The following is a 25,132-nucleotide window of genomic DNA, read 5'->3' as shown; positions in this document are numbered from 1 at the left end:
ATTATTCTGTTAGTCTATGAAAGCTGATTTTATTGTAGTGCATGTACATAGGCTTCAGTCAGTGTGGAAATTGAGCTGTTAATCACAATCCTTTTTTAACCTGAAAGTAATGTTACCCAATACTGAATTGAATTTGCAGGTTTTGTGTTTTTATCTGACTGGCTGTAATGTGTCTTGATAGTATCTGATGCTTGAAAAGTTTGTCATCAAGTATTAATGTGAACATTTTAATAGTGAATATTGGTTTTTTTCTTATTACTATTTTCATATAGTACAGTCTCAGTGAATAATCAGTGCTTTAAGTGTGTTTTATAATTGGAAGCTTATAAGAAGAGAAGGTAAAACTAAAAAGCTTCTGCCAACAGTATAGATATGAATCTCTAGTGTAAAATTCACCTAGAAATGTACTTGAATCAGTGATAGGCAGGTCCTACTAATAATTTTGGTTTTAAGTTAAAAAAGAAGTAAACACCAACAAACAGAACCAATCTGTTGTAAAAAGTCGTCTTTAACAGTGTTCTAAAGTAGATGTTTGATACTTTTGATAGCTAACTTTGTGTAATGCACTGATCATTTCAAAAGTCTGAGGTGTGAGATGTTCTATTTTTGTATGTAGTTACATCTGAAATATTAATCATACCTTATTGAACATGTATTATTTGAAACAGGATCACTTCACTTCTCCGGATGAATATGATGATCCTTCTGTCCTTTATGAAGCTATAACAACTCATGAAGAAAATCTAGTTATAGCACACGAAGGGGACCCTGCTTGGAGGAGCGCAGTTCTTTCCAATTCTCCGTCCCTTCTTGCTCTGCGTCACGTGATGGATGATGGCACCAATGAATATAAAATCATTATGCTCAATAAGCGCTATCTCAGTTTCAGGGTCATTAAGGTGAGCTTTGTGTACATTTTACAATGTGACAGCAAGTTGGGGTGTATTTTAATAACTATACCAAACTGCTGCCTCAACTGAAATATTTACTGGTTTGCTATTAATCAGGCTGGTTCATCTCAAACAGTGCAAGTATTGTATCAGAAAATCAGTTCCTTCTCACTTAAAATGTTATTTCTCATCTCATTCTTAGATTTGTTTATCCTCACTATTGCAGCCTGTAAAAGTCCCTAAGTTCAGCCTGTAAAAGAACTGCATATGAATGCTGGCAGTTCTGTAGTGCAATCCTGTATGTGCGTACAAAGGCTTTGGTATAACACAAATCACCACTTGCTCTCGTTGCTTCACTTTCTGACACAGCCTCTCTTCTGGCTTTTGCAGGTCAATAAGGAGTGTGTACGTGGCCTGTGGGCAGGACAACAGCAGGAGCTTGTCTTCCTGCGTAATCGTAATCCAGAACGAGGAAGTATCCAAAACGCTAAACAAGCTCTGAGGAACATGATCAACTCCTCTTGTGACCAGCCAATTGGATACCCAATCTATGTCTCTCCTTTGACTACTTCCTATTCAGATAGTCACGAACAGCTAAAAGACATTCTTGGGGGAGCCATCAGCTTAGGAAACATCAGAAACTTCATAGTGTCTACATGGCACAGGTGAGCTGAGGAAATGGGTTCTCATTAGTATGTGTTCATGCTCTCATATTCCATTAATTAGTCATGCACAGTGTAATTTATAATATTGAGTCACATCAAAATAAATCTTGACTTTTACTTCAGGCACATCAGTAACATATGACAACTGCTTTGGTACAGGGTTTAATCTTCGAGGCTGAGTAATAGACCACAAACTATGTAAATGAGAGCTCAGGCGAAAGAGGACAAAGTCTAGATGCAGGAACTACAACTTCAGATCTAATGTTAGGTCTGATATTGAGAGACAATGAAATTTCTGTACTGTTTTTCAGTATGATGGCTTCTGCAGTCTATAATGCCATCTTTACAGAATCAGGACTGTTTGGTAGGGTTCCTGTCTGACAGATATTTAGCATGAAAGTGCCTATATTCATGTTTTAGAGCAGGCTCAAATGTAGTTATGCAAGCTTTAGCTGTTCAAAATCTCACAGATGCTTATATGTTATATAATGCTGTATGTTAGTGCCAGAACAAGTAACTGGAATGATACAATAAACAATAATTTCTCCATGTGACTCCTGGGTAATCCAGTACAAACTCTTGCTGTGCTGTGTTTTATAGGCTCTGAGAACTTTCATTGCACTTCTGGCCCTCAATTAATGTGGCTCCAAAAGCAACAGTGGCAGCTGTGTGGCATTCAGAAATGTGCATTTCTTAATGTGCAATTCTTAGTAGTTCCAGGGGTTGGTGCCATGGTATGAACAGTCCTGTAGCTGTTCTGATAGTTGTGTTTATCTTAGATTTCTATAGCATATCAGAACAGAACATGCTGCTTCACCCAGAGTGCCAAAAATACCACATTTACCGCAGTCTGTGGTGTTTGTCTCCTATTGCCATCAGCGTGTCCAACTTAATAGAATAACAGGTGAAAGCATGACACCCAACAAGTATTTGAATCCAAGGTGTTTATGCTTCAGGATTCTGGTCCTGGGACAAAAAAAAAAAAAAATTGGAAAGGAGTGCTCAGTGTACTCGAGTGTGACAGAAAAGAAAAAAAGTAGGAATTGAAGCGAGGAAGAAATGTGCTGTGGTTTTTGTGTCTGTTTGAAGTATTGAAGTTTATTAGTGTAAACTAATTTTTTGAAGTATTTTGTTTATTAGTGTAAACAATGTGATGAAAAAACTATATGGTTATGTGTACTGGAAAATGGTGGCTACTACAAATCCTACTGTCTGAATGTTCAGTATGTGCTTCAAACTACTGTGAGTGCATTACTGAACACAACAGAAACTAAATACGTTTAAAATACAGCCAACATTCTTTCCTTGTTTGTCTGTGTCGACAAAGCTTTTGCAGCGTAACAGTTACATATGACTACTGTGTTAAGTAGCATGAGTTTTACTGAACTCTTCCAAAATAGCTAGGATGTTCTATGAGCATTTGAGTTGGAATTTTATCACTTCACTGTACTTCAGAGGTGGCATAATTTTAAAAAAGCTAATTTATATGAGCATTTGACTTGTCATAAATAACTGTTACTGAATGAAGCTGTCATGAAGAAAATTGCAATCTCGTAGAAAGCAGTGTTTATATTTGCAAAGCATATTCTGAGAAAATAAAGTCAAGTTTTAACTGATTTTAGAAAGTGCTGTGGATTGTGCTGAGTAAAGCTTGTCATGAAGCACTTCTTAGAATCCTAATGATTAGGAGGTGTGCCTTAATGTATCACTTGCATTATGTTTCCAGACTAAGGAAAGGCTGTGGAGCTGGCTGCAATAGTGGTGGAAATATTGAAGATTCAGATGCTGGAGGTGGAGCTTCTTGCACAAGTAACAATGCAACTATCAATGAGTCACAGAGCAGCATGTCCCAAGGAGGAGGGACTGCAACTACAGGGCAGGGACCTGGAGCAGTACAGCACCCTCCTGTTGCAGCTCATCCCACAACTTTTCCTGCAGCTCATCCACCAACTCATCCCTCCACACTGGGTAAAGTTAAAACAAGGAAACAGCTTCATACAAGTTCAGCTCTATAGCCAGAGCAGGCCTTTCAGCTCTTTGGCCTAAGTTAAAAGAAAAAGCAAACAAATGTGACGTGATTTTGTGTTAAGAGCTGTTGGATTCTTCTTCGACTACAGTACAGTTTTATGCAATACAAGGTTCACAAACAGATCTGATAAATAAGGGTGTAGTTGTGCTGACAAAATAGATTAAATAACTTTTTATAACAGGCTTTTTATAACAGACTGGATCTTTTCATTTCTGTTGCATTGTTTGCAAATGCTAAACTCATCGTTCTTTGGGGGATGTTTATATTTTTTTTTTGTGCAATGAAACAAGTTCTTATTTGCACAGTATTCTAGCTGAATCTACCCAAGCGTCCATAGTGATCTGTAGTTAAGGAGGTGAAAAATACTAAAGCTGAGAAAAAGTCTTTCAAACATTGCCTTTACTCACAAAGAAAATACAGATGTATGTAGCCAAATGAACATAATTAGATCTATCAGCTGAGGAGAGGTATCTGCAAATATTTAGTATAGGAAAAATAATTACACCAATACGCATGAACTGCATTTTCTGTTTTTAACTTTAAGTGTATTAAATTTCAACTTTTTTAAAAGAGCTTTTGTTCTAACAAATTTTCTGACACAAACTTTGAATGTGCAATCAAGCATATTAAGAAAGAATAGTCAGTATTTTGAAACATGGGCATCTGTACCTGTCTTACTGCCTTAAGAATGGTGAACTGAAGTGCTGATATTAAGTAAGGAATTGTTAATGCAGAGAGTGCAAGACTGAAGCATTTTTAAAGATACTTGTCTGATAGAGATTGTGAATTGAACAGAATATGAAATTCTGAGATAAGATAAATGGAATGTATTGAAATGTTCTGCTATGTGAGATGCAGCAGAGATTTCTGCAAAACATCTGTTTCAGATGATGTTCGTTAGACCAATCACTTTTGTGTATCTGTGCACTAAAACATTTGTGTGTTGGCAGTCTATTGTGTGGGGGAGGCTTTATCGAACTTTCCTGATTCTGTATCTTTTACTTTTAGGCACCAGTCACAGCTCTCACTCTGTGCAGTCCAGCCTTGTCAGACATTCCCCTGCCCGTGCCTCAGTAGCTAGCCATTCATCCTATTGCTACGGCAGCCGTCATTCATCTCTCCGCACATCCACCACAGGCTTTGTGCCTTGCCGGCGCTCTTCCACCAGTCAGATATCCCTTCGTAACCTCCCATCATCCATCCAGTCCCGCCTCTCTATGGTGAACCAAATGGAACCTACTGGCCAGACTGGGGTCAGCGTGCAGCATGGACTGCCCTCTTCTAGCAGCTCCAGCCAAAGCATCCCAGCCTGTAAACAGCATGCCCTTGTGGGCTTTCTAGGGACAGAAGGAGGGAGTAATGCAGCTGAAACTCAGTCAGGTGGCAGTGCAAGCCCTGCAAATCAAATGCAAGCCAAAAAGGATGACGTTATTTACAGAATCCAGGTGAATAGTCTAGAAGAACAACTTGTGTTTCCACATGCTTTTATTAGTTGTTCCTTTGTGTGTTGTTGAAATCGCTACTTACAAATACACATTCTGGAATATCTGATGTACAGTTTCTGTGCAGCTGTGTTTGGAGAATTAATGTAAAGGAAAGGTTTTCTGGACAAGCAGCCTTCCTGCATGTTCCTTGTTTATATTGTTTTTGTTTTGCTGTAGTGCGGCTCTGAGAATGTCAGTGGAACCCAGTTCCACTTTATATTTATTTAACCTTTTATACATTATAGTAGGTAAAGCTAAACAGCTTCATTTGCAGGGTAGAAAGCTTTTTTTCTTTGAAGCCGAGTAGATTTTCTACAAAAGTAAGTGTAAAAATACTTGCTTTCACTTTCATATGTATTTATTCTTTGGTTATATCCACTTCAGGGTTTACTGAGCAGCAAATATTTCACTATTGATTAAGTTAATCATGGCAGCCTTACTTGTTCTGTGAAAATCCAGAAATGTGTATTCTTGCTTTCTTAGCTTTTATTAGCCCCACACACATTCTTTGGCATTATACTTGTGGGAGACCTCAGGAAGTGTATTTAAGAGGTTAGATCATAATAAACATGATTTCATTGCTGCTGCCACCTCAGTTGAGAGTAATCCTTAGTAAATTGCATCATAGTGGGCAAAATTAAATTCATTTTTCAGGTCTGTAGCTTTTGTTTGCAGGCAAGGGCCCTTTTATGAAGCTGTTTACTAATCCTCTGTGTGGGGAGGATAAAATGGATATGTGCCCTTGGATAGTGGACATAATGAAGTTCTCTCTGTCCTTAAAAGGGAAGAATTTTTCAGGAGTTTTCTCCTGCTTGCCCTGTGGAAAGGCCAGTTCACTTCAAAACACAGGGTGGGTCTCAACTAACCATGCTAGTAGATAAATACTTCTTCTGCCTAACAATGAATTCCCCAAGTTTCTTAAGATATTCTCTAGGAAGGAATGAGCCGATTTTAACAGCTCATCATCACTTAACTTTTCCCTGCTACTAGACTGTGTGCTACCAATGCTTTTGTTGTGCCAGCTCCCCAACCCTGCCATGACCTAGTATAACTGAAAGAAGTGGGGAAGGGAACCAGAGCTGTTGATTCAGTGAACTGGCATATTGTCAGCTGTGTCTGAAACCACAGCATCATTTCCAAATTTAGTGCTGTTTGGGCCTGGAGAGCCTGGACCTCAAGTTTCCTACCTTGAAATTGGTCAGAAATCAATTTCAGTGCATTGAAGTCAATTACCTGGAATGATGCAAAAGGTTACAGTTTATCTGTTTCGTTTAAATTTTGGCTGAACTAACAGTCAAAACTCAATTCCTACTTGTAGTTAATGGATCCCAGTCAAGTACTGGAAGGGATCAACGTGTCAAAAAGGAAAGAGCTGCAGTGGCCAGATGAGGTGATACGGCTAAAAGCTGGAAGAAACAGCTGGAAAGACTGGAGTCCTCAGGAAGGCATGGAAGGCCATGTAAGTTTTGCTTGGAAGTTGACAAGCTAACCTTAAAGGAGGCAGTGTCTTGATTCTGTGGCATTCTGCCTATGTGTCAGTGCAAAGATCAATGTAGGGGATAAGTCAGATCAGCAGCTGTCCTCAAAGTCACTGTTGCTGGAAGAGCAGGTCTAGAATCCTACTTTGAGGCAGAGAACTATTTCTGCAACTCTGTGCAAAAGATGCAGGATGATGTTTCAAGTATTGTCAGACGCCACTCCTTCCTTGCCTTCTTTCAGCTTGTCATGATCTCTCAGGCATTGCTGTCATTCATCCAACATTCATTTTTCCTTCCTTGAAACTCAATCTCTGAACAAATAAAGATCAATTTACTAACAAGTCCTTAATTGAAAGATTAACAGTATTTGGTTTTAAATTATTCTGATCAAAATAGAGCCAAATAAGATTGTCTTTAGATGTCTTTTCATTATATAATAGATACATGATAGATGTTTCCTTTAGAAGGAAATCTGTTCTAACTAAAACTTGTGAAAGCCCATGACTTGAAATTCTGTCTCTTCCCTATCTGCAGTTTATAAACATTCACTTCATTGGCTAGAAAACTTATCTCCCAATTTAGACTCCTTTTAAGAGTAAGAAACCCAGTGTGGTCTTTGAAGCTTTTTGATTTTTAGTGAATCGTACTTTTTTTTTTTCTTTTTTAAGATCTTTATGTCTGTAAAGGTGCTCCAGTAATCTTTCAGTGATAGAGGGAAGAGTCACTGACACTGTGTCTGCATTTGTTCATCAATACAATACAAATTTAATTTGAAATAGATCATTTTGGAAGAAATTTCTTTGCTTACCTCATTTGGAGGCATTATTTATAAATGGCTATTAGGGATAGATTTTGCCATTTGAAAGTCCACTTCATTGTGGATATATGTGCCAACTTCAGGTAAGGAGTAAAAATATGCCAGTAAAACAGCGTATGCTGTATCTACCTTGGTGTTGCATCTACATGAAGAAAAGGCCCTGGAAACACAATGATTCATGGAAGGAATCTACTAGGCTTGATTAGAACAGAAGGGTTACGTTGTAGGTAACACCTGTGAGTAGAACACTGTTGCAAATGTTCCCAGTTATGTTGGGTTTAGACATACTGTTGCAGATCAAGAATGTGGTAAAGATGGTGAATGTAAAGGGTTATGTTGAAACATGTCCTCTTCCCTGGTATCACTGGACAATTTTTTTCAGGCTTTAGTGAGTGTTTTTGAATTGCAGCATGCTGACATGTCCAGTGATTGATGCTATGGAAAGATTAAAACAAGAGGATTCAAAGGTCAGAATAAGCTGTTGTTCTGAATGTTTCTCATCTATTTTTGGTACAACATATCAGCAGTTTTTTTTAGAAGAGCATCTTGTAGCATAACAAGAAAGGGGGGAAAGCACCAGATTATCCTGTGTGTGATTAGGAGGAAAGGATTTAACTTGATGACATAGTTTCAACTGCCTGCTTCAGCTGCCTGTGGTTAAACATACTAGTATCAATGAAGCTCTTAGGACAGTTTCCCCTCTGTGATCCTGTGCCTGTGGTCCTTTCTGCAAATAGGCAGAAATTATTCTCACCTGCTGAGTTGCTGCTCATTAAGCAGTTTACCTTATGTCTGCTCTCAGTATGAAGTTCAGTACTCAGTAGTTTAAAACTTTGCTGCTACATAGAAAAAAACATTTTTCCTAACTTAGCTTTTTATCTTGCTAAGTATGCAGTGCAATGTGTCTATAAGGCAGAAAGACATTATAAGGTTTCTTCAAGGAAATAGTTTTCTTTGGAATGTAACTACTTTTTCCAGGTTTTGAGAGGGCATGCCCAGCATTATGATGCATGGTACTGGGGTGTAGAAGAAGCCTTTTCCTCCAAGAGATTCTTACCACCTCCTGATTACCTAATGACATCATTTTGCATGTACCAAATAAATGCCAGTCATGATAGAAGAGATGGTAAAATGGACAATATGGCAGTATGTGCAAAGTGGCAATATGGCAGTGATGAGTTTTAATCTGTGTACAACTCTTTGCATATACACAGTTTTCAAGGAGCCATGATATTGACACCTGTAGCTATCTCAAAGGCACCGGTGTTAAATTGGACAGCAAGGGTGTTGTACTTGGGACTTCATTGGAAAATGTTTTATTGTGTCTGGGGACAAGATATTCCTGGTCTTCTCTGTATTCCATACAGCGAGAAATAGCAATCTGTATATAATGAAGATTAAGTGAATCTCTTGGATTTTATTTTGGAAGACTGTGGCTTTCTGACTTTTTTTTCCCTTTATATCTTTGGGACTCCTGAAAACTTCACTGCTCTGGAATTTGTAAAAATTAGTTTTACTTACTTTGTCTTCAATTAAGGGTTCTTTTACCACAATTGGAAAAGTTGAGATAATTTGATTTCTGTGAAACTGATGATACTTATACCCATGTTAATGAGGCATCCTTACGGTTCCTTTGGGGCACCCAGAAGTTAAGGGTGTGTTTTTAAGGGGACAGATGAGTAGAGACATACAAGGTATTAAAAAGGGACCTTCTGGCAGTCAGTATCAGGCAGGATCCTTGGAACTAGCAGATCAAACTACTTGAATTCTATAGATACAAGGGAGTATGGTTCAATAATTTGTAGCACTGTTTCTGAACCCCTTCTTCTTTGTAATATTTTTAATTTTATATTATCTTTGAATAACTTGATTTAGAGGATCAACATTGAATTCACAGTGCATAGGTAACAAAATCAGGGCAAGAGCTTTAACTTGCAAGAGACAAGTAGTTTACACGTGACTCCTGGTAAACAGCAGTTCTGTGCTGCACATCACTGAGGTATTTTAAGATTATTACAAATAGAGCATCAAAACATCCCAAATCTGTGTGCACTTTTTTCAGTTGCTGCTCACTTTGGATGAACTGTTTGATTCTAATTTGGGTAAAGTTGCTTGTTCCTACACAAATCTAAATCAGACTGGCTGCTCTCATGGTTGTAAAAGACCTAAATGCAATTTTAAGCTGCAGATCTTCAGGAAGACTTCAATGTGCAGCTTATCTGTGGGTATGCTGTCATTGAAAAATGGGCAACTAAATCAGTATAGCACCTGTATTTTTACTTCTTTGGCCCTGCAAGGGTCTTGAGTTATCAGCCATAACTTTGATATGACAGCTCTCCCCCTGGAGCTTATGTTTATTATACTTTGTTTTTTTTTCCCCCCCCCAGGTGATTCACCGCTGGGTGCCTTGCAGCAGAGATCCAAGTAGTCGGTCACATATAGATAAAACCATCCTGCTGGTTCAAATTGAAGATAAATATGTTGCTGTTGTTGAAACTGGAGTCCTTGAACTTGGGGCTGAAGTATAAATCTCTTTAGACTGAAACTTCCCCTTCTCCAATGGTTCAGAAGAGAGAAGGGTCCAGAAGAAGCAGCTCCCAGGACACAAAACTTTGGTCCGGTTGTAGGAAAGGACTTGAAACACAGATTTGTCTAAGTCCCTTTCCCCAAATAAACAAGTGTAAGAAATTTTTTTAAGTTGTTAGCTGCTGAAGAAACACTTGCATGAAGGATAGATTTGTTGAGACATATCTTTTGTTTATAAATTTTGTTATGCATTGCGTAATGCTTTAAATCAACAAACTTTTCAGTTCTAAGATCAGAGCACCTCATATTTTTCTAATTGTTTTGCCAAAAATTGCCATGTCTTGTCACAGAGTGCGTGGAATTCATCCACCTTATTTTAATGACATTGACTACAAACCTTCAGTTTGGTGAAACAGTGTAAGGGTTTCAGGTGTGGCAAGAAGAGACTGAACAGATGTATAGATTCTTATTCCTTATGAGCTAAACATTAATGAGAACTGCACTAATTTTTTTACAGCAATGCACTAAAAACAACCCTGAGATTGCTGAGAACATTTATTTATATATATAAATATAAGTATATAAAATACCATTATTTAAATTGCCTTTGGGATTAATCCCCTCCCTCTCCATATACATGTTGATGGTAAGGGCTGTGCCATGGGTTTGGTTCTATGTTCTGTATTTCGTACAAGTGCATTTGCTGCATCCTCTTCACAATAAATGGTAAAATAACAAATGTGTAGAAAAGCACCTGAGTATCCCTGTACTACATCAGACTTTACTGTGGTGGCAGTGGTACCTCAAGCCTGTACAACACGTCTAGCTTTAAAGTGGGCCCCAATATGACTTTCTATCTGTCTTCCCTTCACTAGCCACGCGCTCTTTGCTTCTTTACACCCAGAGCTGGCTGTGTTGTTTCATTGGCTCTTCTCTGGCAAACACGGTGGTTTTAGTGTTGTAGTGGGAGGTGCAGGTCAATGATTACTTCATGGATGCTTGAAGGTTGTTTTTTATTCTATCCAATTTAAAAAGAAAAAACAGCAACAACTCCCCAGTCAAAATGAAAAAAGAACCCAACAAAACTTGACTTCTGCTTTTAATGATCTTTTATAGAAGGCACAGCCCTGAACTTGTATCACTTTTACCACCTTGCCTTTTCTTTCCCTTTAGTCTTCATTCTTTTCTATGACTTGAATTTTATTTTCTGTGATTATATATTCTATGTAAGTGTAATTTGAGTATTTATAACTGTGAAGTTGAATTATTCATGTGTTACATATCCTAGGTTTTATTGTATTTTTTTAAAAGTGTGTATTCAGGGAAACAAGTAACTCAGAACTATCATGGGAGTGTGAGAGGGAAACTGGTTTGTTCTTGACTTGCAGTTCCTATGACTCACTTTTCTTAATCCGTAAGAAAGAAATGTACCTGTTGTGATTGTTTCCTGTTTCTGACCTGTAATTATATAGGACTCTGTGGGGAATTTGCCTACAGTTCTAGCTTTTGGGAGCAGCCATCTTCTTCCCAGTCACCTCCACTTTCTTTATATGTGTTGTAACTAGAAGAGACTTCTGATGTACCACAGAGGTTATTATAATTAATTCTCTGACATCAGAGAAACATTGTCCATTATGTACCTAATGTGAGAGTGAAATTACATGGGATAAGAAAAAAAGGAGGAAACAGCTACCTAAGAAACACTGGTATTCCAGCTCGTCACTATATGCCATCTAGCCATGAAAGGGTAAGTCTGTGTGCCTGGTAGCTACTCCATCCCAGTTACTGTTCCCAGTGAAGGATACTGGGACCTTGCTTGCATCATAGACTATGCAAACTTGTCCTTGAAATGCTGTGCATCTAAAAGTTGCATGTTACCCTTCGCTTTATTCGTACACAGTCCCATTTAATCATGGTATAAATGCACAGATCTGCCAGCCTTGAAACTACATGGAGCAGCAAAATTATTTATCACGTGTATCACATTATGGAGTGGTTGAATTAATCTCCTGCATATGTGAAAATGTGGTACAGTAGATGAAACTTCTGTAGCGGTCTGGTAACACTGCTATCAGGAATGAAGAAAATGTGTAAGTCTTGAATTGAAGGCCTTTTAGTTAAGGTTTTATTCTATGTCCTTCCCTTCAGGTAAATACCTCTTTAATTAATTAACCTTCCAGGTTTTCTGTATCTTTAGGAACATTGCTTCATTTAAAAGGGAGAAGTTTATTTGAAAATAAGCCCCTACTCGACATTGTAGGCACAGGGTTGTTGTTTTTTCCCTTGGACTGAAGCCTTGAGGTAAACAAATGACTGAAAACCAAAATATATAGTTTAGGCTTTTTTGCTTTGTTGTTTTTTTTAAGCTGACTGAAACAACTTTCAGTATATTAATCTTCATCTCTCACTCTCTTCGGGGCAAGGTAAGGACAATGTCCATTGCTGGTAAAAGATGTGATAGGAATTAATGGCTTGTTAATGTGGAAATTTTAGTGCATATGTGTATCTGCCTGGAATTAGATTGGCAAACAGCAGATAGGGAAATAGAGACTTTTTTTAAAGGCAAAGAATTTATTAATATTTCTATTTTTTTATAAAACATAAGGCTTTTGGTGTGCTGCTTTCAGGAGATAGATTTTAATGTGGACAGCTAACAGGTTAACACTTCCTTTCAGGTACTCGGCTAACATCTGTCGTGAAGCCGTTCGCATAGTGTTCATACCTGTTCCTGATCTGCTCAACAGAAGCCACCTAGTTGAACTCTCACTCTTCCATAAAGCTTTGGAAAATTAGCTCTTTAGTTTTTCCCAAGCTCATTAAGATTCATATGATTGTATGTTGGTTTGTACCGAGTTTCTTTGGTTTCCAGTGTGCAAGTTACAAAAATGTGTGTTTTCTTCTAACTCAGAATCACACAGAATTAACTAGGTTGAAGAAGACCCTTCAGATCATAGAGTCCAACCTGTGACTGAACAGCACCTTGTCAACTACGAGACCATGGTACGATGTGCTACATCCAGTCTTTTCTTAAATACCTCCAGGGGTGGTGACTCCACCACCTCCCTGGGCAGCCCATTCCAATGCCCAGACACTCTTTTTGTGAAGAATTTCTTTGTAATGTCCAGCTTAAATTTCCCTGGCACAGCTTAAGACCGTGTCACTGGTTACCTGGGAGAAGGGACCAATCCCCACCTGGCTACACCCTCCTTTCAGGGAGTTGTGGAGAGTGAGAAGGTTTCCCCTGAACCTCCTCTTCTCCAGGCTGCACAACCCCAGCTCCCTCAGCCTCCTTACAGGATTTACCCTTCACCAGCCTCGTTGCCCTTGTCTGGATTCATTTGAGCATCTCGGTGTCCTTCCTAAATTGGGGGGCCCAGAACAGGACACAGCACTCCAGGTGTGACCTCACCAGTGCTGAGTACAGGGGGACAATCACTGCCCTGGTCCTGCTGGCCACACAGCCCAGGATGCCATTGGCCTTCTTGGCCATGTGGGCATACCTCCCCACAGGGTACACCTGTCTGTGGAAACCTCTGTTCTAGGTGGAAATTATTTCATCTTTTGGCGTTTTTTTCTTGGTCTTTGTCTTGATGTGTAATATTTTTCTGCAGTTGCAAGGATGGAGAAGATGGGTATTTTCAAGTTAGTCCTGACAGTCCAAATTGAACCTTACCATAGAGCAGAATTTTTTAGATCTTTCTAGACTTTTATGAAAACCCTTACAGATGTTTGTTTTTCCTCTGTCCCCTTGCATTACAATAGTCTCTTTCCATAAGAACATTCCAGTTAAGCCCTACTGTTGTAGCTTCCAGGTAGATCCCAATCTATTTTCTTTCTCTCAGATTTCTAAAATATTCTGATTAAAAAAACCAAAAACCTGAAACTGTCTTTGACATCAGTGACGACAGCCAGACTTCTGTGCTACTTGCAGTGGATGATACTGGTGCTGGATTCTGGGGATCTCTCTCATGGTCCAGTATGTGTGAAATAGTTTCAGAGTTTGGGGAAGATGATGGTGATGATTATTTCTTGAGGTAATTCCATGTATGCTGAATGGTCCTACAGCCACTTTGCCTGGGACATCTGGGCATGTTTCTGAGTGACGATGTCAGTTTTCTGGTCAAGAGTGCAGTTATCATCAGTCATTCCTCATCCCATGGCCTCAATGCCTTTGGGAACTGAAGAACTGTCTGAGAAGCCTGGATGACCGGTGAGATGACAGATGAAGACTTGTGGCATAGGTCCATGCCTTTGGCAAGAGACCATAAAAATTGGTCTGGATTTGGGCAAGAGGAGAGATGCCTTATGATTGATTCAGCTTTCTCTGATAATGCACACCACCATACGACCTAGGAGAGTGGATAACAAAGACACCACTTTAAAGACCTTTCTCAATTACAGATCTCCATTCACAAAATGGAGCTGGATAGATTGTGTTTCTTACCATTAACAATACTATTCAACTTATATTGGATTTGGGGTTGCACCACCACAGGTTTTATGTACTTAATTTTATTAAGGAATTTTATACCTATTATATAGGCATCTATTCTTTTCTTGTCTGGCTTACTGTTTGACATTCTAATGCAGTACATTCAGTGGCGCTGGACTCTTTCAGAAATTGTACAGGTAATTCCTGGTGCCTTAGTAAAAAAGTGGGTACATAACACCTTGGTGGAAGGTAAAGCATGTGACTTGTTTCACCCCAGCATGATATGCATATTTCTAAAAAGGTGATTAAGATGGCTGCCCCAAAAGATTTTGGGAGTATACCTACATCACTTGGTCATGAACATTTGAATATGAGCAATTTTTATGACTTCTGGTATGTACAGTTTGAATAGATAAGCCCAGTACACTTAGGCCACAACTTTGAAAGATGGCAATCAAATAGCTGGATATGTAACTTCTTACACAGATGCCCCTGAAAGCTTGACAATAGCTGCTGGTTAGGAAATGGAGAGGGGAGTAGAGCATAAATGAGAGGTTGGCTTTGGTTTTTAATGGACAATGAAAATATATATTGCCTCTACCAGCAAACAGTTACCTTGCCAGGGATAGGGATATATGTACCTGCGTGTCTGTGAGCGTGTATGTGTCTGCGTGTGTTACTGGAAACAGCCTGTAAATATTGTAGCTGTTTAAAATGGAAAAGGCAGAGAGTTTTTTTGCAACGTGTTGCAGCAAAAGGACAGTATTGACAGTGGAGAAACACTGAGAAATAAAAAAAAACTTTTTTCACTTGTTGTCATTTATTGCACGATTACATTCTTAAGATGTCATTCTCACAAATTCCCTATAAGGACTGTTTTAAGTTTACTCAAATAATCCTTTAATGAAGGATTCTCTTGTTTAAAAATTGTCTTTTATAGCTATGCAAAGAATAACCTCAGCTATTCCTGTTTTACTGCCAGCATCATCCTTGCTTTCATGGTTTTGCATAAATAAGTGCTACATGCCCTCATTTAAAATGTTTTGTGTTTGTTAAAGCATTTTCTCTATCAATGATTTCACTTCTCTTGAATGTTTTTCAAAGCCCTGAACGAACACTATTGTTACTGTCTTTGTGCTCAGTAATTTTTCATTTGTCGTACTTTGCTGGGAAATACCTTACCTAGCGTGGTTTAATCAGTCATTTCTAATTTTCTGCCATCCTTGATCTGATAGCCAAGTGCAGCATTGGGTGGTCCTCATTATGACTTTGCTTACATGAAATACTTTTTGATACAGTGATACAAGTTGAAAAATACTCAGCTGCTGTCTCTCCGTTCTCTCAAGTATTTCACACCTACAGAAGGAATGTTATCTTGCCCCTTAAGGTTTGAAAAAAATCACTTTAACATAAACAATGGTGATTGGATGTTCCCTTTGTATAAAAAGCATCTGGAAAATTTCTTCTGCTTGCCTGTTACACTTGACCCATAGGTGCTTCAGGCCTCAATTTAAGAATGAGAGAGGAGAACACAAATAGAGCACGTGTTCCTAAAGAAAAACAGCCCCTTTTATTTTTTTAACGTGAGCAAGTGCTTCTTAATGCAAAGATTAAAAGTTCTGTAACTTTTGCGTTTATAAGAAGCAACTGAGCTTTCAGCTGGCAATATCAAAAAAGGAGGAACAGCACTTCCAGACTGATTTAGGGGTGGCAAAGAGTAAGATTGTTGCTGTAGTCCACCATTTATTGCTGTCAGTGTCAGCCAAAGGCCTGCAACTGGTAAGAACTGGGGAACTGGAACCCTGGTTCGTGGTTGGAGGCTATTTCTTAGGGTAGTTTGCCCTGAGAGAAATCCAGTTTACTTCAAGACAATGTATCCCTGTGAGCCTATGTAGGACCTGGGAGCAGGGTCTGCTTCCACAACCCACAGCTCGTCTGGGTGAGTGGAATGCTTCCTTCTACTGCCAGACATGCTCCTCTATCCTATTTTTAACAGCACTTCCTATGACCCATAATTCCTGTGTAGAAAGATGGTATTTGGGTACTAGCACTTTTTACATCTCCTTGGCTGAATCAGTTTATGTGGATTTTCCTCTGTGCACCAGGAAGTGGTTTGGGTTTCTCTGTGAGCTGCTGTGACGGAGCGCCTTAGGGCGCTGCTGCTGCGGGCCCGTGCCGTGTCCCGGGCTGGCCGTGCCGTGTCCCGGGCTGGCCGTGCCGTGTCCCGGGATAGCCGTGCCGTGTCCCGGGCTGGCCGTGCCGTGTCCCGGGCTGGCCGTGCCGTGTCCCCTGGGCCGTGCCGTGTCCCGGGCTGGCCGTGCCGTGTCCCGGGATAACCGTGCCGTGTCCCGGGATGGCCGTGCCGTGTCCCGGGATAGCCGTGCCGTGTCCCGGGATAACCGTGCCGTGTCCCGGGATAACCGTGCCGTGTCCCGGGCTGGCCGTGCCGTGTCCTGGGATAGCCGTGCCGTGTCCCGGGCTGGCCGTGCCGTGTCCCGGGCTGGCCGTGCCGTGTCCCGGGATAACCGTGCCGTGTCCCGGGCTGGCCGTGCCGTGTCCCGGGCTGGCCGTGCCGTGTCCCGGGATAACCGTGCCGTGTCCCCTGGGCCGTGCCGTGTCCCGGGATAGCCGTGCCGTGTCCCGGGATAACCATGCCGTGTCCCGGGCTGGCCGTGCCGTGTCCCGGGATAACCGTGCCGTGTCCCGGGCTGGCCGTGCCGTGTCCCGGGATAACCGTGCCGTGTCCCCTGGGCCGTGCCGTGTCCCGGGATGGCCGTGCCGTGTCCCGGGATAGCCGGGCCGTGTCCCCTGGGGCCGTGTCCCGGGATAGCCGGGCCGTGTCCCGTGGGGCCGTGCCGTGTCCCGGGCTAGCCGGGCCGTGTCCCGGGATAGCCGGGCCGTGTCCCGGGATAGCCGTGCCGTGTCCCGGGATAGCCGTGCCGTGTCCCGGGCTAGCCGTGCCGTGTCCCGTGGGGCCGTGCCGTGTCCCGGGCTAGCCGTGCCGTGTCCCGTGGGGCCGTGCCGTGTCCCGGGATAACCGTGCCGTGTCCCGGGATAGCCGGGCCGTGTCCCCTGGGGCCGTGTCCCGGGAACCGGCCCGGCCGGGGGCGGCGGAGCCCGGCGAGCCCCGCGGGACCCGCACCTGCCTTTCCGCTCCTCCGCTCCGGCCTTGCCCCCGGGCTTGTGCTCGCAGTGCTGCCGCTTCCATCGCCACCCTCACCGCAGCACCCAGCTGTTCCCGCTAACCCCAGCCTGATTCCGCCCTGCTGGGCAGCACCGGGAACCTGCCCGTGTCCTTCCCTCTGCACCGGAGGGAACGACGGATGAATGAATTAGACTTTTTTTTCCCCCATTTTATTTTTTGGCACTATTTCATGGTGTCTATTAAGATATAACAAAGAAAGGAAGACACCACCCACCTAATTATTTTCTTTCATCCCATGGCCAGGGGAGTAAGAAGAAGGGAACAAATAAGAAAATAAATAAGTAAAAAATAAACAAATAAGTAAAAGGAAGACAAAGATATTGGGGAAAAGATACATGAGGAAAGAGAAAGACTACTTTTGTCTTTCCAGAAGCTGAAGCAGATGGATTAGGCAGCCCCAATATAATGTTTCAGCCTCTTTCTAGTAATCCCCCTATGTCAAAGTGAACCGGAGGTGAATTCCTCAAAAGTGCAAATTAATTTTGAATGGAATTCTGATTTAGCAGACATCAGTCTTAGAAACTGCTAAAAAAGTCATAATGGGCACCTTTATTTTACCCAGTGTATTGTATATAATATGGCGCATTGTCACGCTCAGGCAAAATTGCAAATTAAACCTTGGTTAAAGGGCACAATGTTCTTGGCCCTTTGTGATGCTGGGAATGACATGGCTGCTGTTTCCATATGTGGTTCTTAGGAATGCATGTCTAACTCCTGCAACCCGAATAAGTATCCATACTGCAACTGCAGTAGAAACGTCAGCTGATGAGGATCTGAGTAGCCTCTCCTATTTGTTTGGACCCCACATCCGTTCTGCCATGGCAGGCATTACAGGATGGCTCAGAGCAGTGTACCGTGACCTTGAGTCACAGGTACAGGTCACTACAGAGTTCAGTATCTCTTTTTTACTTCAATTGTGGTAAGAAATGCTTGAGATGTGGGCACGTGTGAAGCTCTCCTGCTAGCCTACCTGTGCTATCTGATGCAGGTGCCAGAAAAGGCAGGCAGGAGATTGCTGCCAGGAAGTCACTGTCTTTGTAGAAAACAATTTTTACCTTGCTAGTGGTGCAAATTTTACATGTCCCAGCAGTGGCTGGCAGGAATGGAGAGACCTTAGCGATGTTCCCCAGCAACAGGAACCGTTCCAGCCCTCCTTTTTCACCGTGGGAGTATCAGAGGTTTGGAACAGACCAGCTCCCCCTCCCCTGCATTGTCATTGCTGTGGTACATTAACGTTTTCTCTCTTGTACCGCTTGTGTTTACCAGCACCCGCAGCAGTCAGCCCTCTGTGCTCCCTGACTTCCTCTGAGGGAAAAAGCCAGTGCCCTTTGTATCATCTGTCCTTGCTGGCACATTTGCAAGTTCTGCCCGTCACTCTGCAGGCAATAAGACAGCAGCTGTTTCTGGAAGAAGGCAATATTCAGGGCAATTGCATATCACAGATTCACACTTCTTGTCATTCTTGTTTGCTACTAATGGAGAGTCCATCAGTGTTGTGTATATCTACAGTGAGACTGGGCTTGTTTCCTGCCCTAGAGCTGCAAAACCTCCTTCCCAATCTCTCTTTCCCAGCCATGGTAAAGCCAGGAGCTTCTATTTCTTACCTTGTCAGGATCTTTCGTATGAATAACAAGGTAACCTCCTTGCTGAACCCTGGTTTTAGTGCTCTTCACTTACCTTTGCCCAAGGCTTGGAAACCTCTGGGCAGTAGCTTTCTGCAGCACTCTTGTCTTTTGTAACTGAATCTGTGAAAATCCCCCCTGAAAATGATTCTTGACTGTGGTCTGGGTGATCTGCTTTCTTGGTACCTTACATGAGTTAAAAACAAAACAAACAAACAACAAAAAAAGTTGTATTTGGAAAATGCCTGGTACTTCAAGGTAAGGTAGTTGTTGTCAGGGAAGTACCTGGCTAAGGTACAGCTCACTGCCATCCAGGGAGCCTGCTGCTGTCCCATCCCATGCCTGCACGTGCTGTATCCACCTCCCCCAGCCCCCTCTGCTTGTCCTACCCACCAACACACTTGACCACAGTGCCTGCCAGCCCATTTCCCTGCTGCCAGCTCACAGGGGGCCGCGTCTGAGGTCTGAGACATCCTTTACATTTGGTTTGGTGTGATGCAGAGTGCATTAGGACTAAGGAAGCCAGCACCTGTGAGAAGAGACAGCCCTGACATCGTATGAAAGTGCCTCTACTGGTGCTATTTGAGTCAAGTAGGCACCCTGTGCTTGGGCAGGTCTTCCATCTGTTATGTGGACCTTTCAGGCCAGGTAAGGATTAGGTGCCACCTGAGAGCTTGCACCTGGATAACTTGTACTGCTTGGGTACCTGTGTAGGGTAACACCATAGGATGGCTTGGATTGGAAAGGACCTTCAAAGATTATCTCATCCAACACCGCTTCCACAAAACCAGGTTGCTCAGAGCTCTGTCCAACGTGCCAGGGATGGGGCATCTGCAACTTCTCTAGGCAACCCGTTCCAGTGCCTCACCACCCTCATAGTCAAGAATTTCTTCCTAATATCTAAATCTAAACCTATCTTCCTTTAGCTTGAAATTGCTGTTCTTCCTCCTTTCACTAGGGACCTTGGTAAAATGTCTGTGTCTTTCTTTTAAGCCCCCTTAATACAATGAAAGATGAGGTACCTGATGGGTGTGAGAAGTCGGGGACTCTAGACATCCGAAACAGCAAAGCTGATCATCAACCGAGACTGATTTCAAACAACCAAGCAGGACCTGCCTGAGGAGCGACTGAGGGAAAGCCCTGCATATCTCTGCCTGAGCCTCCCCTCACTTCAGCCTTGCTGTTGTAGCCCCTTGGAGCCCTCGGTGCGTGCTGGGCGATCCCTGTGAGCACCCAGTCGCTGCGCGGCCTCGCCTGGCGCTCTGCAGCCCCTCGTGCGGAATGGGAGCTCAAGCGACCCGTGTAACGAGGAACTGGCTCGGAGCGCGGCGCTGGCCGCGATTACGAGTTCATCTGTACGTGATGTTGCACTGCACAGCTCCCTAACTGTTTTCAACACAATTGATTTCCATTATGGAAAATGCGTTCCCCGAAGGAGACGGCAGCGGTGATGCGCGATGGCACAGCAGAGCTGGGCGTCACCTTGGGCACGAAATGCACCATGTAAATACGTATCAGTGTCAAGTCTGGGGGAAGTGGTGCTTTTTCCACTGCTGTTCCAAGCCCAAAACCCCATGCTCACCCTTCTCTGTGGCCGAGGAACTGTCAGCACCAGGGGAAAAACGAGGGAGGGGAACAGTCCCTTGCTTCTCTCCCCCCTGGTTACTAAAATTCCTCAGGGGTGGGAGCAGACGGGCTCCCCTGAGCTCATTGTTACCCCCTTCCACGCCTGGTACTCCCACTGCAGGAATGGGGGTGAGCACTGTGGTGCTGCCCCTGTGAGCCCTTGGCATGGTCATGTCTGGAAAGCTGCATGGGGATCATTCTCCAGCTGCCATCTCAGGTTTTGGAGGCACACCATGATTTATTGCTAATGTATTCTCTTTTTTATTAACTATTTAGCAGTGGCTGTTCTAGGGATTAGTGGAGAAAGACAGGGAAAGAAAACCCAAACCCCACAGATGACTTTTACAGTCAGGTTTGGTGTACCAGTACTCCTACGCCCACGTTTCTCTCCCAACAGGAGCCAAATTACACAGCCTTATGTAACCAGCTATATAAAGAGTGCCTTGAAGGAAGCTGAAAATGCTGCCTAGCCCCTACCCTGGCACCCTCACCCCCACCCCCTCCTGCCCTCCTCCAGGTGTGTGGGCCACCCATGGACCAGCTGCCCCTGCAAAGGGAACTGCAGCCTGAGTGCTGCTGCTTAAAGATGCCCAAATTCCATCTCCATGTGTGATGTGCCCAAGGCACATCTGTCCCTGTCTGTGCCTTGGGAAACTGCCTCTAGCTCTAGTGTATCACTGGCTGAGGTGTTTTTGTGGTCAGGAGCAGGGGGATGGAGGACAAGGAGAGAGGGTTTACACACACCATGCAAAGTATAAACTGGGGCAGCGTGTTCAAGCAGAGAGCCTTTGCTTGCCCAGCTGCAGAAGGCATTTGGGGCAGGATGAACAATCATTCAGCCTTGTGGTTTGTCTCTTGGACCTTTCAGAGTAGTGCAGGGACAGCCCCAGGTTTGCTAAAGTGATCCCAGGACTTACTATTCTGCACAAGTGTGTGCATATGCATCTATGGAGGCACTCCTGAAATGAAGTCTGCCTTACAGAGCTGTGACCTGCGATGTCTGCAGCAAACCAGGCATCACACAGAGATTTAGGCACAGAGCATGTGGGTTGCATGAGCAGGAAGCTGGAAGAAAATTGTAGCTCAGTGATCCTGCCTAAACCCAGCTTGAGGATTTGCTACAGGGCGCTCACACCTGCGCTGCAACTGCCTTTTCATTTTCATCCTGAAAATGTTTTGCAAACAATGCCTGGGGACAAGCATGGCTTTACCAGGTCTCTCTGTCTTTCATAAACATGCAGATGGCTCACCTTTCCTAAACTGTTCTCTAAATGTTTTCCTCGCAGCTCTAAATGACACTTGGGAGGATGTGAAAGGCAGCAGCAAAGGGAGCTGTGCCTTCCTTCTGCAGATAATTCCAAAACAGTCAAGTAAAACACATAATTGCTTGAGCAAGAACTGCTTAAAATATGATTTCTAACTCAGCTGGCAGCTGCTGTAGCAGGGGCCAAGGATGCTGTGGGAGAAGGTGTCTGTGCAGAGGTTGAAGCTGAGCAGCAAGGCACGGGGTGCAGGATTGCTGTCAAAACTCTGCTGCTATGGTGACTTTTGGTTAATTTTAATTGTTTCCACCTCCCTTTTCATGCCTTCTCATAGATGAAAACAGCTTTATCCACCTCATGAGGGAGAAGTGTTGTGGGAGGCAATTCACATATATATATATATATATATATATATATATATATATATATATATATATATAAATACATCGTGCTAGAAGGTTTTTCTAAAACTGATGTGGATGGAGGCTTCGGATTTTTCCCCTTTTTTAGGGGAGGCAGGATTTATGAATTAACTCAGTCAACACTTAGCCAGAAGCCAGCCAGGAAAGCAGCCCAGCTCCATGAACACTACCATGCCCAGGGAAAATCCAATCTGTAGTCATGGCCCCTTTCCCTACAGTAGCAGAGCCACAGCTCTGAGGTGGAGGCCTCTTTGCAGCCCATGCACTTCACAGGGGTCGGGAGAAAAGCTTTTGCAGTGAAATGATCATCCCATGTGCCAGCATAAGTCAGGTTGCCTGTGACAAGGCTGGAGAAAGGAAAAGGGTTTTCTGTGAGAAATACCTGCCCAAGGGAAGGGGAGATGCTTAGGCTGTTTTCACCACAGGAGCACTGCCTCGTGAACTCTTTGCTCTGGACCTCCTTCCCTACATCACTGCTTCTCATTTTTTCCTTCAACTCCCTTATTGTACTTTGCCATAGGCTACATTCAGCTCACAAATCTGTTTTTTTATGTTTGTACAACTCCTTAGACAATATGGCCTTTGAACACTTATGGTAACATGATTATTTTAAGGTATTGACAGCTGTTCAGATTTCCTTTATAGCATTGTTTAGATCCTTTTTCTTCAAATGTGAAGAAATGTGAAAGTATTGCTAATGCAGGCTGTGCTGGTAATGCAGACTCAAGCTGGTTTATTTCAATATGTATGAGATTTCTTCCTATGCAATAAGGGAACCTTCCTGAAGTAGGAATGAGTCATTACTCCCTCAAAAACCCACTGCAGACAGTCCCCTCCGCTGGCAGCAGCTCAGAGCCATCTCCTTGTTGTGCCACTTGCAAAGAAATGGCTCTGTGTGTGTGTCTCTCTCTATTTTCCTTCCTCTCCCCCTGCTGCCCCTGGCTTTCCACAGTAATTGCCATTCTCCTCCATTCCCACAAGTACAGGGAGAGCTACAGGAAATTATATTGCTAATTGAGCTATGGAAGAGAGTACAAAAGCCCTAAACTATAAATACTCCATCTGTGTTAAAAACGAGTGACGTGTATTGTCCTTGCCGGTTGGAAGCCAGCGCAGCCAAGGAGCCAGGCAGAGATTTTGGGAGCAGGCAGTGCAGGCAGCACACTCTCAGAGAGCCTCTGGCTGGTGCCCCCAGACTCAGCATCACTGCAGCAAGAAATCAGGATCACAAGCAAAGCCACGATTCTGTGTTACCCGGCTTTTCTAAACCCAAGCTGCACCAAGTGCAGGTGATGCCTGTCAGGGTTTCTGTGCAGCACCAGGCTTCAGGCAGCAGCTTTCCAGCAGCGGTGTAGTCCGTGGGGATGGGATGAAGCTGGAAGGCCCCTCACAGCCACTGCAGCAGCAAAGGTGTGCACTGTGCACCCCAGGCCCCCCGCACCCCTGCACATCTGGAGCTGCTGCATCTGCATGGCCCAGGGCACAGCCTGCTGCTGCCTGTAGCAGCTGTCTGGTGCCCAGCTCATCCACACCCAGTGCCTGCAGGTCCTGCCTGGCTGGTGGGGCTGTGGGGCCTTCCAGGAGGACAATTCCTCAGGGCAGAGGTGTGGGGCAGGTGCTTTGCTGGGTGCCATCCCCTGCCTCTGAGCACCCACTTTCTGCCTGGTGCTGTCATGCCACGATGTGTCTGCATGAATCTGTACTTCCTGTCATGGGCTGAGTTCCTGCTGCTAAATCCCGGATTTGTGCTGAGGTGTTAAAACCACTTTGTGTTATTTGGTACTGAAGTTACAAGTACAGCAAGTGGCTGAAGAGGGAGAGAGGGTGCTGGGAGTGGTGCCTTCTGCTACTGCACCCACAGCCTGCACCCCAGCTGAGAGATTTTCTTTACAACCAAACCAAGTTAGGCTTGGAATAATCCACACTTTTTTGGTTTTGATGGAATTTAAGACGTTCCCGTCCTTCACAGGCTGTGATTTAAGAAAAATACCAAACATTCAGAAAAAAAATGAACCTTGATACTCGATACATTTACGCTGTCTGTGCACAAAACGCATGTTTTCTAGGTCACAGAAATAGGAACAGGAGCAGAGATCTGATCCATAAAAGTATTTACATGACACTACTGGTCACTACAAGTGTTTCAGTTCAAAGTTTCAGGCCTCAAGACCCGTGCCAAGATGCTGAGTTGGCACATGTGCAGAAGTTCTTACCCATTAACCAGAGCTACAGTGCTGGCAGCACTCCTTGGCCCTGAAGTGGTGCAGGCAGCACCAGACCAATTAGCTAAAACACCTGACTGTTTATCAGACACAGGGGGCCATGGTGATGCACCCTCATATAAACTTGTGCACAACTGGGCATAGGTTTGGTTTTGTAAATCATTCTGTTTGAGGCAGTTTCTCATAGTAAAACCAAACTTACACTAAGAGCTACCTGCAAAAGGATGCATTTCCTGGAGGAAGCACTCTGAATTCAAGCACTTACAGAAATAAAGTTGTGCTTTCCTCCTTAACTTTGACAGTCAGTGCCTATTTGTTGCAACGGTGGTTCATTACTTAATTAGATGTCTCTTTGGCCCATGCTTCTTGCCTAATACACTTCATGTTGTGCGGTGAATGAAACTGAGTTTTGGACAGCCCATTCTGCCTAGAGAATGAGGCAGGTGTTCTGC

At 43.3% G+C, this 25,132-nt stretch overlaps 1 protein-coding gene across 18 annotated transcripts in view; it reads left to right on the top strand.

Moving 5' to 3' along the window:
- The window catches only part of PCNX1 (pecanex 1), an 84,286-nt gene extending 73,658 nt beyond the window's left edge, over nucleotides 1–10,628 (top strand). For 15 of the 18 annotated variants that reach the window (XM_086894092.1, XM_086894091.1, XM_086894090.1 and 12 more), the window contains 6 exons: nucleotides 669–899; nucleotides 1,281–1,555; nucleotides 3,282–3,523; nucleotides 4,593–5,029; nucleotides 6,387–6,527; nucleotides 9,751–10,628. In XM_086894092.1, the coding sequence (XP_086750218.1) occupies nucleotides 669–899; nucleotides 1,281–1,555; nucleotides 3,282–3,523; nucleotides 4,593–5,029; nucleotides 6,387–6,527; nucleotides 9,751–9,891 (1,467 nt within the window). In that variant the 3' untranslated portion in view covers nucleotides 9,892–10,628. The remainder of the gene's footprint in view (nucleotides 1–668; nucleotides 900–1,280; nucleotides 1,556–3,281; nucleotides 3,524–4,592; nucleotides 5,030–6,386; nucleotides 6,528–9,750) is intronic. The other 3 variants (XM_086894098.1, XM_086894097.1, XM_086894096.1) reach the window with 1 other exon arrangement.
- The last annotated feature ends 14,504 nt before the right edge of the window (nucleotides 10,629–25,132 follow it).

Source organism: Cyanistes caeruleus, chromosome 6 (genome assembly GCF_971803275.1).
Source record: "Cyanistes caeruleus chromosome 6, bCyaCae1.hap1.1, whole genome shotgun sequence".
Classification (NCBI taxonomy): Eukaryota; Metazoa; Chordata; class Aves; order Passeriformes; family Paridae; genus Cyanistes; species Cyanistes caeruleus.
The sequence above is the reverse complement of the archived record's forward strand: the minus strand, read 5'-3'. Positions and strand labels throughout refer to the sequence as shown.